Raw genomic sequence first — 16283 nt, forward strand, 5'->3', positions numbered from 1 at the left:
ACCTGTGGGTTTTTTTTTTAATGGAAATGATCAGGCAAATGTATGATACAAGATTTTGTTTCAAATGTAGCATGATCGGCTGTTGTGTGAATATCACTGCCTTACTCTAAAGATCTCTGCTCCTGTCCAGCCTCTGTGTTGTCAAAAAAAAGCCAACTTAGATGAGATGCCTTTTTTTTTGCCTTTTGAAACAGGCAGTGATTAATACAATGAAGCAGATGTTCATATATTGCTAGAGTGTGTGTGCATGTGTTATAAGACCTTTCTGGGGGCACAATTGTAATAATTATTATTGTTTATTGAGTACTTATGTACCTGGCCCTGTAAAAGTCCTTTACATGTGGTTTACATTTATTTGATCATTACAACAACCCTGTGAGGTAGACAGAATCACATTATTACCTCTTTACAAATGTAGATGCTGATACACTGAGCTTAAGTAACTTGCTCAAGGGGAGCCCAGGCGGCTCAGCAGTTTAGCGCTGCCTTCAGCCCAGGGCCTGATCCTGGAGACCCAGGATCGAGACCCACGTCAGGCTCCCTGCATGGAGCCTGCTTCTCCCTCTGCCCATGTCTCTGCCACTCTCTCTCTGTGTGTGTCTCTCATTAATAAATAAATAAAATCTTTAAAAAAAAAGTAACTTGTTCAAGATGAAACAAATAGAAAGTGGTAGATTCGAGGTTCAAATACAGGTGGTCAGCCCCCGAAAGCCCAAGTTCTTAGGCATGACTCTTCTGGAAGGAGGATGCAGTGAGGGGAATATTGTGCAACCCCTCCAACTACCTGTTTATTGCAAGTACGAGCCAAATGCCTCTCCTATCTGCCTGGATGGAAGGATCTCCCATAATCCAGTGTAACCTGAGGCTAAGAGTTGCTAGTCCCCAAGACAGTAATAGTGGCAGGCTTCTGCAAGCAGGTCTTCTGGGTGTCTAACATGTAAAATCAAAGCTAATAGGACCTTTCCTCTCCCCTCCCACTAAGGCTGAAACTGCTTTTGGCTATCTCTGGCTCTAGATAAAACAGTGGCTGAATGGAAATACATGGACACCAGAGGTCAGACCTGAGCTCAGAGTTTAGAGATTACAAAACTGGAGCAGCCTGGAGCTAGGAGATGGGGAGCTATATATCCAAAAACATGTATGAATTCTCTGTTAAAATAGAGTTTCAAACAAGAAGAGGACATTGTGGTTGAGGGGTAGAAATACAAGTACCTTTGGTCTTTTTTTATACCTTTCTGTATTTTCTAGGTTTTCTATAATCTTACATTTTTATAAAATAACCCCATTATTTAAAAAGATAAGGAAGGGGCTCCTGGGTGGCACAGTTGGTGAAACATCTGACTCTTGATTTTGGTTCAGGTCATGATCTCAGAATCGTGGGCTCGAGCCCCACATTGGGCTCCACACTAGGCAAGGGGCCTGCTTAAGAGTCACTCCCTCCCTTTCCTCCTTCCCCTCCCCCACCCCAGCCCCAGCTTGCATTCTCTTTCTCTCTTAAAAAAAAAAAAAGATAAGGAGAATATTGAACTAAGACAAAAAAGAACCATATCACTCTAGTGAAATGGCTAGTATAAGAGCGGCACAAATGTAACACACACATCATACTTCTAGGCTAAATTACATGTTTCTCAAATTGGCCCTTGGTGCCCCTCTGTCCTCTTTCTGCTTCTTTTCTCTAGCCTTCTCCCTCTAGTCTGCTTTTCACACTTTAGATGCTCACTGCTTTGATTATATATATGGACCACCTCTTTTCATTCACAGAGAAATACATTCACTATGAGGTGTAGGTGACCGGGTTAGGCTTCCTGCCAGGGATGGGAGTGGTTTTGTGTCTTAAGCATAGAAGTCTAGAAGTATTTTACCTTTATTTAACCCAGTTGTTGGACTGGAGTGACCATGTTTAACTATGAAATTTAATCACACTTGTAGGACTTTTTAAAAGGTTAATGTTGGGAATATCAACCTAATAAAATTTTGATTGAAGTATAAACAAAGACTTTTGAATGGAAAAAAGAGAGGACTAGGGAGTCTGCAGGGAAATGAGGGAGACTTTATGATGATGATGCTTCCGTGACTCCCACAAATGCATTTCAAATCAGTCACACAGTTGGATAGAAGCAAATAAAATGAATCTTTTGGTTTTATTTCTTGGTAATAGTGTTAACATGTATATTTATATGTATATAAATGTTTTCCTAGTTAATTAATTTTAGAGTTAAAATTATCCTCATTTGCTTAGAACAAGAGATTCTGGATAAACATTATTTACTTCCATAAATAATGGTAGCTTACTATGTTGAATACTTGTTACTATTTTTTCATATCCATATCTGGCGTAGTTCTATTATTATCTTATTTGTGAAGTTCAAGATATGTATTTTAGATACCTGGACTATAACATTAGAGTTCTAACACATTTCATGTACAAAATTTTGTTCTTTCACTTTTAGGGTGTGCCTTTCTAACAGAAGGGCACAGAGCTAGGATATACACAGTCATACCTCTATTTTCCTTCATTCAGGAAGATTCCTGACCAGACATGGGTACAGTGTGATGAGTGTCTTAAGTGGAGGAAGCTTCCTGGCAAGGTTGATCCATCTACATTACCTGCAAGATGGTTTTGTTACTATAACTCCCATCCAAAGTACAGGTAAGATTAGGACTCAGTACTGTGGCAGAGAAAATTGCTGATTTGTCTCTATATTCTAAAAACGCTTTTTAAAAAGATTTTTTCTTTGAGTATAGTACCTTTTATTCCCATGACTCGTTCATTCCATAAGCGGAACCCCTCTCTCTTTCACTCATTTTGTCCACTAAAATACTTTTCATCTCCAGCCCACACTCTTCAGCCTAACACCGGAGCCCCTTGCTAACTGATCCCACCCTACCTATCCAGCCTTATTTTCCACTGTATGCTTTAGCCAGGCCTGTGGCTCCAGTGTTCCCCACATGGGCCATGACTGTTCCCTCCTCTGTGACTTGACAGTGTCATTCTTCTTGTTTACGATGACTTTCTGCATTCCATCTGCCTATCCAAATCATATCCATCTGGGAAGCTGAAGTATTTCTGTGTGATATACTTCTCCTATTGATAATAGTTTACAGTAATTTTATGCTGGCTTCCTGTGGTATTTAATTCTTGACATTTGTTCAATACGGTTTTGTATTTTTTAGACATTTTGCATATGTATGTACTTCAGCTCTTCAAGAGATTGTAAACTATTTGGGAACAAGGGCTCTCCCTGGGCAGCAGTGGGATTGTGGGACTGGAATGTGGGATGGAGTGTTTGGGAGTCTCATTTCTGAAGCCTGAATCTTCAGTCAGTTTACACATAGCCAGGACATGTAGACTTCCAGGACACTGCCTCCTTATAAAATGGGTATACCATAGGGTTTCCAGTTATTACTAACGTTTGTATATTTGTTCCTAGGATTGCTTTTGACCACTGAATACATTTTTGAGTATGCCTTTCGGTGTTTACTCATAAGATTCTCTTCCTTGTGCTTTACATATAGCAGATCTCTTTCCATTTATAGACTCTTCCTTTCTCTCCTCTTTGCTAACCTCCATTGTGTTGTTTTTATGACTTAAGCTCCTAATCCCTTATTGCTTCTCTCTGTCATAGCCTCTGATTTTCTTCTTCAGGCATCATCACCTCATTTAGCTAGTCTCATGCTTCTAGACTGCCCCTTGGGAATACCTTCTCAGTAAATGAGGCAAAAGACTCAGGTTCTGGTCTCTGTAATGATTTCTTTGTATGGAACCTCAGGCAGGTCTCTCCTGTGCTGGAAATCCACTGTAAAAATAGAGCTTATGCCTCTTGCTGTCCACCAATAGTAGGATTTTTGCAGGTGTCAGGTACTTTTTTTTTTTTTTTTTTTTTTGGTTTTTTTTTTTTTAGGTACTTTGAATGTCTTGGGAGAAAGGTAATGTATGCACCAAAAATAATTAGGTGACAGTGTGCCTTGAACTAAGAATTGCTACATGCTAACTTGGCACACAGGTTTTGTAATGTGGGGGGAATCTGAACTCTGTAATGTCAGGGGATTGTTATTAGCCTCCAAGACCTACCTTGTTAAGGCTATAGGGAAACTAAAGGGTAAGACCAAAGGGCACATGTTGTTTCCAAAAGATGATTTCTTCTCTGTATCACAGGAGATGCTCTGTTCCAGAGGAACAAGAACTCATCGATGAAGACCTATACTTGAGCAAAGCTAAGAAACAGTTGAGTATCTTTAAGATTCTAGATCATACAGCCGAGGGGCCTGACTCTTCCTAACAGGACAGGGAAGTTTTGAGAAGAGAGATTTTTCTTTCTTTCTTTCTTTCTTTCTTTCTTTCTTTCTTTCTTTCTTTCTTCTTTCTTTTTCTTTCTTTTGTGTTTTTTTTTTTTTTGGCTTTGAATGAGTTCCCTCTCCCTCCCCTGTTCTCCCAATTCTTTATTCCTTCTAGTCATCTCCTGTGTATCTTAACTAGTGATTGTCTTTTGTCCCTCCCCTCCCCCTCACTCTTTGGGTGGGGGCAGTTGACCTCTCTCCAGCATCATTTACTCAGTGGGGCCCACTAATTTGGCAGGGACATTATGAGCTAAGGCTACAATTGGTAATCCATTTCAGACAGAGAAATGCCATGAGTGAACTAAATAGCCCTCTTATCTTCTCCTAGAGATCAAGCCCTTGAGAGGAAGAAGCTGCTGGTGGACAATGAGAACCACCAGGTGAGAGACAGTCTGCCCTTTTTCTTTTCTCATGCAAAATTTTCCCCCAACAGAGGACATAGGTTGAACGAGGCAGCTGTCTTGAGAGCTGCATAGAAATAACGAACCACTGCTTCTGGTGGTCTTTTTCCCATGGGATCTTTTGACTTTGCTTTGATCCTTTGATCTGCTGTTACTGATGTTCAGATCACCAGAAATAGAAGAGCCAAAGTCATTTACTTCCCAGATTTGGATTTCGCACTGATTCTGGACAGTCACGTTCAGTGTCACAGAATATTCAGGATTGTGCATCCTCGTACAGGCTGCTCTTGTTTTTTCCTCAGTCTCATTTCTTCCAGAATTCAGGGGTGATTCCTTCCTCCTTCCTCTCTGGGAAGAAGGGGTGGTTCTCTGTGCCCCTCCCCTATCCCTGCTTTCAGGCTGGCTGGCTTTATAAAGACTCTGCTGTTTTGAATTTTCAGGAGCACTGTCTCTCGGACATGGTTGCCCAGCTCCGGACGCTGAAGGGTGCAATAAGGTTGGCCGTCCTCTCAGGGACAATCCTTTCCTGACAGCCACCATAGCACCCATGTATCTTCCCCACCCAACCTCGCCTTTCTGCATGATTTTCCTCTTGACCCTCTTTCCCAAAGATATCTGCTCGTAGCATGTTAGATGCACCTTCTCCCCCACTCAATCAGGGTAGGTCAGACTGGTGAGGATAGAGGCAATCTAATACTAATTCTTCTGACATCCAACCGAAAGCCAGGTATATGAACATAACAGGTTTCATACCCTCATGTCTTGGCCTAAGAGTCTGATCTGGAGATCAGGAGATTTCCTGGGACTGCCCTGTCCTCATTCAGTTTACCTCCCCTTTATATTCATCCACCTTCATCATTTATGCTGTCTCCATCAGCTGGCTCTCCCACAAGATCTTAGATGCATGTCTCTGTGTGTGTGCACTGTGATTATGTGTTAGTCTCTTGCATGCATTTCTCCGAAACCAGCCCTGACACTTGCTGCAATGCTTAGCCCCTCCAGCCCTGCCCGCATCACAGATCTCAGAGGAGTGAAAACCCAGCCTTAAACTGGGCCACAGGAGAAAATTAGATGGTGATTAGGGGGCCTGGGTTTATGTTGTGGGTTGGGAAACTCTAGAAGCCAGTAAGTGAGTTAGGGAGGTCTGTAGGTGTCCAGCTGCTAAGGTTATAACCAAACTGGGCTCAGTGTTCGAGTGTACATTACTGTGCGCTGTTTGTTTGCCGTAGGAAACCAGTTTTTTTTTTTTTTTTGGCCAAGCTTTTCTCCTAGCATCTGAAGGATTGACTCATCCTTTGGTGTTTTGTTTGAAATTAGGATTATTTACGAATCATTTCTTTGTTTGCTAGGTATTTGTTAATCCACTGAAGATCCCTGCTATTCAAAATGTGGATGAATTGAACAATAAGACAATCGGATATGAGGGAATCGATACTCCTAGCCGGCCTCCATCTGTTGGAGAAGAGAGCAGGACACCTTCTCTTCAGCTTAAGCCTCTGGACTCCAGTGTTTTTCAGTTTTCCAGGTGGGTCAGAAACATAGTCTCTTCAATAATAAGCCTCTGGGTCCATTTTCCTGTAAAGTCAGCTGGTATGGTTATCATGTTTATGTTTTTCCTAATGTCTAGCAATGGACTTTGGGTAGAGACGCACGATTTTGGGTCAATAGAGTTGTGTGTTGCATGTAATTGCATGTTTTCAGTATTACTGCTGAAACTGCTATGTCAAGTCTATCTGTCTCTCTTTGGAGGTAATCTTCTGACAAGTACTCTTTAATGTGTTATGTAGTCACATTACATTGGGAACCATGTTAAGTGAAACAATGGACTTGAAAAGTCTTTGAAAAGCATAATGTACAATCCAAATGTAAGGTGATGTTACATAGAGAAGTATTATTTCTCTCCCTTAAGTTGATGAATATAGAAGTCCTGTGGGGCCCCCTAGGCCTAGCACATGTTGACCACATATCAAAAATAACTATTAGAAGTTTGCTGTGAGGGATCCCTGGGTGGCGCAGCGGTTTAGCGCCTGCCTTTGACCCAGGGCGCAATCCTGGAGACCCGGGGTCAAATCCCACATCGGGCTCCTGGTGCATGGAGCCTGCTTCTCCCTCAGCCTGTGTCTCTGACTCTCTCTTTCTCTCTCTCACTATGTGCCTATCATAAATAAATTTTAAAAAATTAAAGAAAAAAGAAGTTTGCTGTGAGGCAAGCCTTCTAGTTTGTTGTCTCCTAGAATCAATTATGAATGTGAGTTTCGTTTTGGGTTTTACTTATCCATCTTCTAGCACCTCATTGGTATAATTTTGTTAGTCTTCATAACAGGAAGGAGCATACCTTTTATTTTTCTTAAATAACAGGAATATGTGAAGTGCTGAAAGATATGACTGCCCCTCTACTACCATGAGACTGGAACTCAGGACTCCTAATATGACTTGCCTTCTCCTCTCTACTATGCTTCTCACTTCTGGCAGGGCCAAACCATAAGGCAGGTACAGAGTTGCTCCCTAACAGTAGAAACTAATGTAGTCGTCGATTATGTGACTATTATGTAATGGGTTGTGACTTTTCATTGACCCTTTTCATTTGGGGTATCTTTTAATATATTCTAGGGTAGAAGCAATGGAATACATATCAAGGTGAAAAAGTAACTCCTGGCTTTTTCCCCTAATGATACTGATTCTTTTCCTTGTCTCTTGCTTCATAGGTGAGTCTTTTCAGCTTCTCACCTAGACAAACATCTCTGCATGTGTGCAATCCCCTATTCTGTGATTCTTCACAATTAAGCCCTGTAGATAACTGGAAGGACCCCATGACTCTCCCTGAACATGAACAAAAAGTCTCAAGAGGAAGTAAGCTATTAGGAGTGAAACTAATAAAACTCCAAAGGAGAGCAGCCCGGTGGCTTAGCGGTTTAGTGCTGCCTTCAGCCCAGGGCCTGATCCTGGAGATCCGGGATTGAGTCCCACGTTGGGCTCCCTGCATTGGAGCCTGCTTCTCCCTCTGCCTGTGTCTCTGCGCCTCTCTCTCTCTCTCTCTGTGTGTGTCTCTCATGAATAAATAAATCAAATCTTAAAAAAAAACTCCAAAGGAATTAAATGAGAATCTGTGAGCTCATCTAGAACAGTGCCTTGGAAGATAGTAGGCACTTGGTAACTAATGTTAAATTGGAGCCCTAGGGAAGGAGCTGGTTCTAACATAGAACTGTGCAGCAAGACCTAGTCCAGCCAGTCTCAGGGCCTTGAGTCTAATTCCACTCTGTTCCCATCCATAGTTTTCTACCCCCCACTTTAGGTCCAGAGTGACATCCAGTAAAGTGCTGTGCATTTTTGAAGCACATTGTTGCCTTTCTACTTTGATCTCCTTGAGGTGATCATGCACCTGAATTGCCATTGGCATTTCAAGGTGTTGTTGCTCTCAGAAGGCTATCATTTCCCTGCTGGGACCACTTTCTTTTGCTTTTTCTTCAGTGTCTCTTTTCTTACTCTAGAGTGGTTTCTCGTACACCTGAAGGAGATATCAACTGCTGATACATAAATGTGTGTATTTGATGAGTGCAGTACAGCAGTACGTCCATTGGGTGGCATACTTCATCAATCTGTAATGGGATTTCTGTATGAAATATTTATGGAACTGCTATGTCCAGATTTGGGTTTTGGCTGTAGAGGACAGGTAAAGTGTTTCATTCGTGTATAATTTTAATTTGAGAATAATATCCTTTCAAGGGAAAGACAGAATGTGATAGTTAATGTTGCTAATGTCATGCTTTATGTAAGGTCAGTAAGCTGATTGTGTCATTATAAGCTACATGTATAAGGAGATTCAGATCGATTGCAGAGTCTGCCTTTTTTGTAGGGAGAAATGAAGGTATGCTAGTTTCATAAAACATACAGGGTTTTCTTGGTAAAACAATGTTAATGAAATAATAGGTTTAGTCAGGAGTTACAAAGGTCTCCTTTGTTATTAATCAAAACCTGAAGCTGGTAAGAGTCCTTGGGTCATGTAGTACAGCCTTCCAACTCTAGATTAAATAAAGCCCACACTACACAAGAGAGTTTTTAAAGGTTCTAGCAGGGTAAGTTCTGTGACCCAGCAGGGGCCTCAGAGGGGTCATTGGAAATAGCTTTGTGAGTTTCACAAACTAGCCAAGGGGATGGGAGGACTTGCAGTATAGAATGGATTCAGCCAGTATGTAAGCAAGCATAATCTTCCTGCTTATTTCTGTTCAAGGAAATAGTTCTTTGTGTTCATTCACTCTGCATACATTTGAGTGCTTGCTGTATGAAAGGAAATGTTCTAAGGCAGTGATGGAATCAAGAATGAAGGAGCTTATGGTAGTCTAAGTTAGATACATAAGTATCCCCAGTACATGCTGGGTTTCATATGTGTGGTCGCAAACTTAATATTTAAAGTACCCACTAGTATATGGATAGAGGAGACAATTAGTAGCTGTAATTTATTTAGATATTTAGAGACCCCTTGAATAAACTATACATCAAAGGCTAATTTAAATAGTTCATGTTTTAAAAGGATAACAAAAAAAAAAAGAAATTACACTGTAATAGTTGAAGGAGTTGAAGACAGACTTTCTGATGTGTCTAAAGGCATATTTGAAACCACAGACACAAGGTAGAAACAGAAGAACAATTTTGTTAAGTGAGTAAGATTGATTCAGCAGCCAGTTTTAACAGTTTAATGAGAGAGACTTCCAGAATGGAGAAATGAGGAATGTGACAGACTCTTACCAACAAATAACCGTCTGAGTGGAAAATATTTTTACACAAAACAAAACAAGCATTTGAAGCTCCTGGGGATTGTCCCAGAGGCTTACAGCAAATAAACATCCATTCAAGAAAATCTATGAAATCTCGGAGAGAATGGCAACAATCTTCAGCATTGAGCTTGCTGCCATCCCCCTCCAAGCTATATTTTACCCAAAAGGGAGGAAGGGGGGGCTCAGGGAGCTCTTATCCAGGTGGTTGTGGTCAAGAAGCTAGGGACTCCTCTTTCCCTTGCTCCCAATCTACAGCTATGGTTTCACCACGGTCAGAAAGACCTCCAACATTTCACATGTTCCCCAAGTCTGTCTTGCAAAAGCTCTCTTCTGGACCGACCCAGTAGGACTGGGTCTCTCTTCTCCCACCCAGCCCCCATTTAGGGTGGAAACACTCATTTAGGGGCAACATGCCAGCAATACCAGACTCTTATTGCCCCAGCCACAGCTTGCATGCATATAGGGCAGAAGTTCATACCTGAAGAAGCAAGCCAAGAAAACATCGAAGCATTCTCAGAAATAATGGAAGTCTTGGTGAACCATAACTGAGGGCACTCATAGCTCTATGATACACATTACAACAAGCAAAAGGGCCAAGCAGTCAGAAGTTTGGTAACAGAGCAAAGGAAAAAGTCAAGGAGACCTCTCCTGGGATCACAGTCAGCTCTGGTATTAGCAAGGCTGTGCATAAGCACAAGGCTACGGTTTACTCAGGAGCAATCTGGCTAGGACATGAGGTGGGCTTTAAAGCAGCCCTCCAACCTCACACAGAACAAACAACAAAGGGGACAGGGCCCTCGCTGGCAGTAGGGGCTTAAACATGGCCTCTGAGGAACCACTGGATGAAAAAGAAGCTTTTCTGACCCAGGGGCAACCCCTAGGAAACCATACTTAAAAATAAATCACACATACATATCCTGGTAGATGGGAAGACTGTGTGCATGCTCAAAGTTGTGCCCTTTGAGAGGTGATTAGAGAGGGAAAAGTCAAGCCACTTCTACTGGGCTGGCTGAACATGGGGCAGAAGTAGATTCCTTGAACTGTAATAGCAGCTTCCAAAGCCACACATACATCCAGTGGTAAAGGGTAAAAATCTAACTGGCTAAGAGGACTTAAACATAATCCTTGATCAGTAAGTGGCCTGATGCTGACCCCAGGGTGAATCCCACATTGCCAGGTGAGATAGAAAAACCCAGAAATCTGAGCAGGAGTATTGGAGGCTGCATCCTGTAGCAGAAGTAGATTTCATGGAGACAGTTCAGCCAAGTCACTAGATAACCAACCAGGCAAACAACAACAACATCAACCACTCAGGGAGATGGTAGCAGTATCCAGAGGTGTTATACTGTGTTACCTAAAATATTCATATGTCAGAGCACCTGGCTGCCTTGGTTGGTGGAGTGTGTGACTCATGATCTCAGAGTTGGTAGTTAATGCCCCACGCTGACTGCAGAGATTACTTAAAAATTAAAAAAAAAAAAAACTTATAAACTATCCAGTCGTCAGCCAACAATTATGAAACATACAAAGAAACAGGAAAGTGACCTGTACATAGGAAAAAGCAAGAAGCAGATAATAGAAACTGCTCTTAAAGAGACCCACATGTTGGATTTAGCCCACAAAGACTTCAAGGCAGCCATTATAAGGATGGGATAATTCGGTGATAGGCATTGAGGAGGGCACTTGATATAATGAGCACTGAGTATTATTTGCAATTAATGAATCACTACATGCTACCTCTGAAACTAAAACAAACAAACAAAAACAGTGGAGACCAGAGGGCAGTAGGATCACATATTCAAGGTAGTAAAAGAAGGAGTATCAAGCAAGAAGCTGAAGTCCAGTAAAACTATCTTCAGAAAATGAAGAGAAAAAAAAAGAAAATGAGGGTGAAATAATACATTCCCAGGTAAAGACAAGCAGATGAAATTTGTTTCTAGAAAAACTGCCTTTCAAAAAATACTAAAGGGAGTTCTTTAGGCTGAAAGCACGTGATAGATACCAAAGAGTAATTCAAACTCACATGAAAAAAAACAAGAGTACTGGCAATGGCAATTATAAAAGGCAGTATAATGGCGTTTTTCCCAGTCTCTATTCTTAACTAATTTAAAGAATAATTTCATAAAACTATATGTGTGTGTGTATATATATATATATATATATATGATTTTATATATGCATACAACTTTATTGTTGGGCTCATCCAACAGATGTAAATGTTTGACAATGATAGCATAAAGAAGGAGAGTAGGACCAAAGCAGTACTGGAGTAAGGAAACACCATAGTAAGAAATGTATTTTAAAATATCCAGATATACAGGAAATATGCCTTAGATTCAAATATATAAATAGGTTGAAAATAAGAGTGGAAACAGATATACCATACAAAAGCTGGAATGGTTATGCTACTATCAGACAAAATAGACTTTAAACAAAAAATGTTACCCAGAAATCCAGAGGGACATTTCATAATGACAGGGTTTATCAGGAAGGTGTAACAATTACACTTCTATGTGGACCTAATAACAGACCCCAAAATATATGAAGCAAAAGCAGACAAAATCGAAGGGAGAAACAGATATCAATAATAATTGAAGACTTCAGTGCCCCACCTTCCATAATGGATAGAAGATCAACAAGGAAACAGAAGAATTGAAGAATGCCATTAACCAGCTGGACCTGACATATACATATAGAGCACTTCATATTCTTCTCAAATGTACATGGAATAGTCTCCAGGATAGACCATGTGTTTACAAAACAAGCCTCAATAAATTGAAAGGATTGATAGTATACAAAGGTTTTACTCTAATCACAGTGGAATAGAATCACCAACAGAAGGCGATTTGGGAAATTGACAAACACATGGAAATTTAACAAAACCAAAAGCTTTTGCATAGTGAAGGAAACCATCAACAAAATGACAAAGCAGCCTACTGAGTGGGACAAAATGTTTCCAAATTATATATCCAATAAGAGGTTACCAATACCCAAAATATATAAAGAACTTAACACAGCACCAAATAATTTGGTTAAAAAAATGGGCAAAGGGCCTAAACAGACATTTCTCCAAAGAAGACATACAAATGACCAACAGACACATGAAAAGATGGTCAATCACTCATCATCAGGAAAAGGCAAATCAAAACCACAATGAGATATCACCTCATACCTGCCAGAATGGCTAAAATCAACAACACAAGAAACAATAGGTATTGGGGAGGATGTAAAAAAAGGGGAACCCTCCTGCACTGTTGGGAATGCAAACTGGTACAGCCACTGTGGAAAACAGTATGGAAGTTCCTGAAAAAATTAAAAATAGAATTACCATATGATCCAGTAATTGCACTGCTGGTATTTACCAAAGAAAATAAAAACACTAATTTGAATAGATAATATGCAGCCCTAGGTTTATTGCAGCATTATTTACAATAACTAAGATATGGAAGCAGACCAAATGTTCATTGACAGGTGAATAGATAAAGAAGATGTGGTATGTGCACACACACACAGAGTGAAATATTACTCTGCTGTTAAAAGAATGGGATCTTACCACTGCAGCACTAGAGGGTATAGTCCTAAGTGAAAAGTCATATATAGAAAGACAAATACCATATGATTTCACTCCTATGTGGAATTTACAAAACCAAACAGGTGAACAAATTAAAAAAGAGACAAAGAAAAAAGAGTCAAATAGAAAAACCAGACTCTTTAATATAGAAAACAAATTGGTGGTTGCCAGAGGGGAAGTGTGGGGGGTAAATAGATAAAGGGAGTTAAGAGTAGACTTATCTGGATGAGCATTGAGTACTGTATAGAATTGTTGAATTGTTATATTGTACATATGAAGCTAATAAAACACTACATTAACTATACTTCAAATAAAAGCCACTGAAAAAATTAAGAAAGCAATTAGTAAAATGACTCCATTTATAGTAGCTTCAAGAATACAGTATTCAGGAATAAATTTTAACAGAAGTGCAAGTAAGCCTTGGAAACAAAACCATAAAACATTATTGAATGAGATTAAGGAAGACCTAAATAAATGGAAAGACATTTCATGTTTATGGATCAGAGGGTACAGTGTTGTTATGATGGCAGTAGTCCCCAGATTGAGCTACAGATTCGATGCAGTCCCTGTGAAAATATCAGCTGTAGACAGACAATTTAGGTGTATGATAAAAGAAAAAATGAGAAGAAACCAGCTATGTAGTTGGAAAAGAATTCCTGGTATGTGAACCCAAAATTAATCCTTATTAAATGAGTGAAGACAGGTCTAGAATAAGAATCAATTCCTAAAGGGAAGAACCAGACCGTTACTTATAGAACTAGTTAAGTACTAGAACCACTCCGTAAAATCCACTTCTTTTCCTCTCATTCACACAGTAGTTGCTTTCTGATTTCCTCTTAGGTGCAGACTTTCGTTCATTTCTTCCCACCTCGCAGTTAGTTAAGCTCTATTCTGTAGGGGAGCTTATACTTTAGTCCTTCTGATAGGGAACATACAAGACACACACACACACACAAGGTAAAAAGTGATGTGTATTATAATAGAGAGCTAGGGTGCTATAGGAATTCAGAAGTAGCATTTGAGCTAGTCTTAGACATACAGTGTTGGGTTGGAGAAGGGCATTCCAATCAAAACAAGCAGCATGAGAAATCATGGGGCATTTCTTTTGGCTGGCATCTTTCAAGGAAGCTAGGGCCAAGTGATGTCCCAGCTCTGCCACTGACTACCTCTATGACCTTGAGAAAGTTAACCTCTCTACATCTGAGTTTCCTCTTTAAAAAATTCTGACAAACATACCACCTACCTCAGGGAAAATGGAATGAGACCATACACGTTAAACCCTTATCACACTGTCTGACACAGAGTAAGTGCTCAATAAATATTTTTTGTGATTCGGAATGGAACACCAAGCTAAGACAGACGTTTAAGCTTTTATGTTGTGGGGAACAACAGATAAAGATTTCAAAGAAGGGTGTAACATAATCAGGGTAGTGCCTTAGGAAGATAATTAACTTGGCAGCAGGTGATCGGAGGTAAGAAAAGGGGAGACTGGGGAGAAGCTGTTGCAGTGGTTCAGGAGCAGTTACATGAGCTCAAACCTGGGTGTCGATAGCCCATAGAACTATATAAAATTCCTGAGTTGGCTGGTGTCATCCCACAGATCAGAAACCTAGGAGAGGGGACAGGTTTGAAGTTGAAAATAAAAGGCCACTTTTATACATCCCGAGATACCGGTGGGGACCACCAGGAAGGAATATGGGATGGGCAACTGGAAGTGCACCACTAGAGACCAGGGCTGGGAGGCTATAGCCATGGAGTTGTGTGAGATTACCCAAGGAGAGAAATACAGGGAGAGGTGATTAAGGGCAGAACCCCTAGAAGTGGGAAATGGAAGAGAAGGGAGATCATCTGACTCCAATTGCCTTTCATAGAACTGTGGTGTTGCTATCTGGTATCATCCACCCTTCCTCCCTACATCCAAACTGACTGTTCCTCTGTCTCGCTGCATAGCACAACTACACGGACCCTCTGCAGTGGCCCCTAGCATGCCAGAGAGGAATACATTTGGCCTCACCCTGCCCCTAAATACTGTTGCTTTCCCCCTAAGGTTGACACAGCAATTTCTGTTAAGATGCAGACCAGTTTTCTTTCCAGGAGAACCCTAGTTTCGAGGGACATTCAGGGCCCTGTGAGAAGCCAAGTTTTGAGATGTCTTACAGATGTTCTCAGAACTTGCAGAGACGAGTGGGCGGATGGCCTTGAAATACTGTACTGTGACATGGCTGATACATAATATACTGGACTCTTTCTCATCAAAAATTTGAAAAGTGGTTCTCACCTCGAAATGTCATGGTTTTGTGCAGGGAGGGCCAAAATAGTTCTCAGGGTAAAAAGGATGGGGGAGAAAGAAAGGGGGAGGTCCCATCCTCCTGGCTGTTTTTAAATTGCCTATAGATTTCATTGGCACCAGATTCATTGGTTCCTTCGAGAACAGTTAGTACATATAGCAGCCAGAAATGGAAGGCAATTTGAGATTCCTATCCTGTACTTTTCCTGAAGAAATGAGGGAGTGCCTGTTTGCCCTGGCAGAAGGGAGTTCTTTTGCCGTAAGAGGGAAATGACTTGAATTGGCCGATTTAACTTGTTTGTTTCCAACGACAACGACGAGGGCCCTGTGTTTTAATTAACTTTTACGAGTGAATAATGGGCAGTAGCCACAATCCAGTTGGCTGGCAAAGGAACTGCTTGGTGTTCTGTTGCAATAATAAAAAAAAATGTGCCTAAGTCTTTGAAACTGGAAGGTTTTTGTGACACTTTAAAATTAACGAGCTGGCTCAGTTTTCCTCCGCATACTCTACTAGGCTTTTTATGACCTTTTTTTCCATTCTCGTGTGAGAGGATTTTGCGTGTGTGTGTGTGTGTGTGTGTGTGTGTGTGTGTGTGTGTGTGTGTTTATGCCTTTCTTTGCAGTTTGGAGACTTCTGAGTTGGGCTGGTTTCAGTCCTACTTTCAGAATTCTTACCAAGGTCAGTCAGCCTGGTCTAGCTAGCTCTCATACCTTTTGATTTCACCTCTCCCTTCAGACTGGTTGCTGTCTCAACAAGGTGGATGAGTGCAGAGTTTGATGTTCCAGCAGTAGGGGCAGGGGTAGGTAGAGTTGTATTCCTAACCCAAACTGAGTGTGGTTAACAGCTAGAGTCTGCTCTAATACATGGAGTTTGGAGAGAGACTCCAAAGGAAAAGAATATGCCTAGCTTGTAT

The 16283-nt window shown here is 40.9% G+C and overlaps 1 protein-coding gene across 3 annotated transcripts in view; it reads left to right on the top strand.

The window, feature by feature from the left end:
* MORC4 (MORC family CW-type zinc finger 4) overlaps positions 1 to 16283 on the top strand; it is a 53154-nt gene that overhangs the window by 34280 nt on the left and 2591 nt on the right. For all 3 annotated transcript variants that reach the window (XM_072817866.1, XM_072817867.1, XM_072817865.1), the window contains 4 exons: positions 2522 to 2650; positions 4157 to 4225; positions 4667 to 4718; positions 6089 to 6264. In XM_072817866.1, coding sequence (XP_072673967.1) covers positions 2522 to 2650; positions 4157 to 4225; positions 4667 to 4718; positions 6089 to 6264 — 426 coding nt within the window. The remainder of the gene's footprint in view (positions 1 to 2521; positions 2651 to 4156; positions 4226 to 4666; positions 4719 to 6088; positions 6265 to 16283) is intronic.

This window comes from Canis lupus, chromosome X (assembly GCF_048164855.1).
Source record: "Canis lupus baileyi chromosome X, mCanLup2.hap1, whole genome shotgun sequence".
Lineage (NCBI taxonomy): Eukaryota > Metazoa > Chordata > Mammalia > Carnivora > Canidae > Canis > Canis lupus.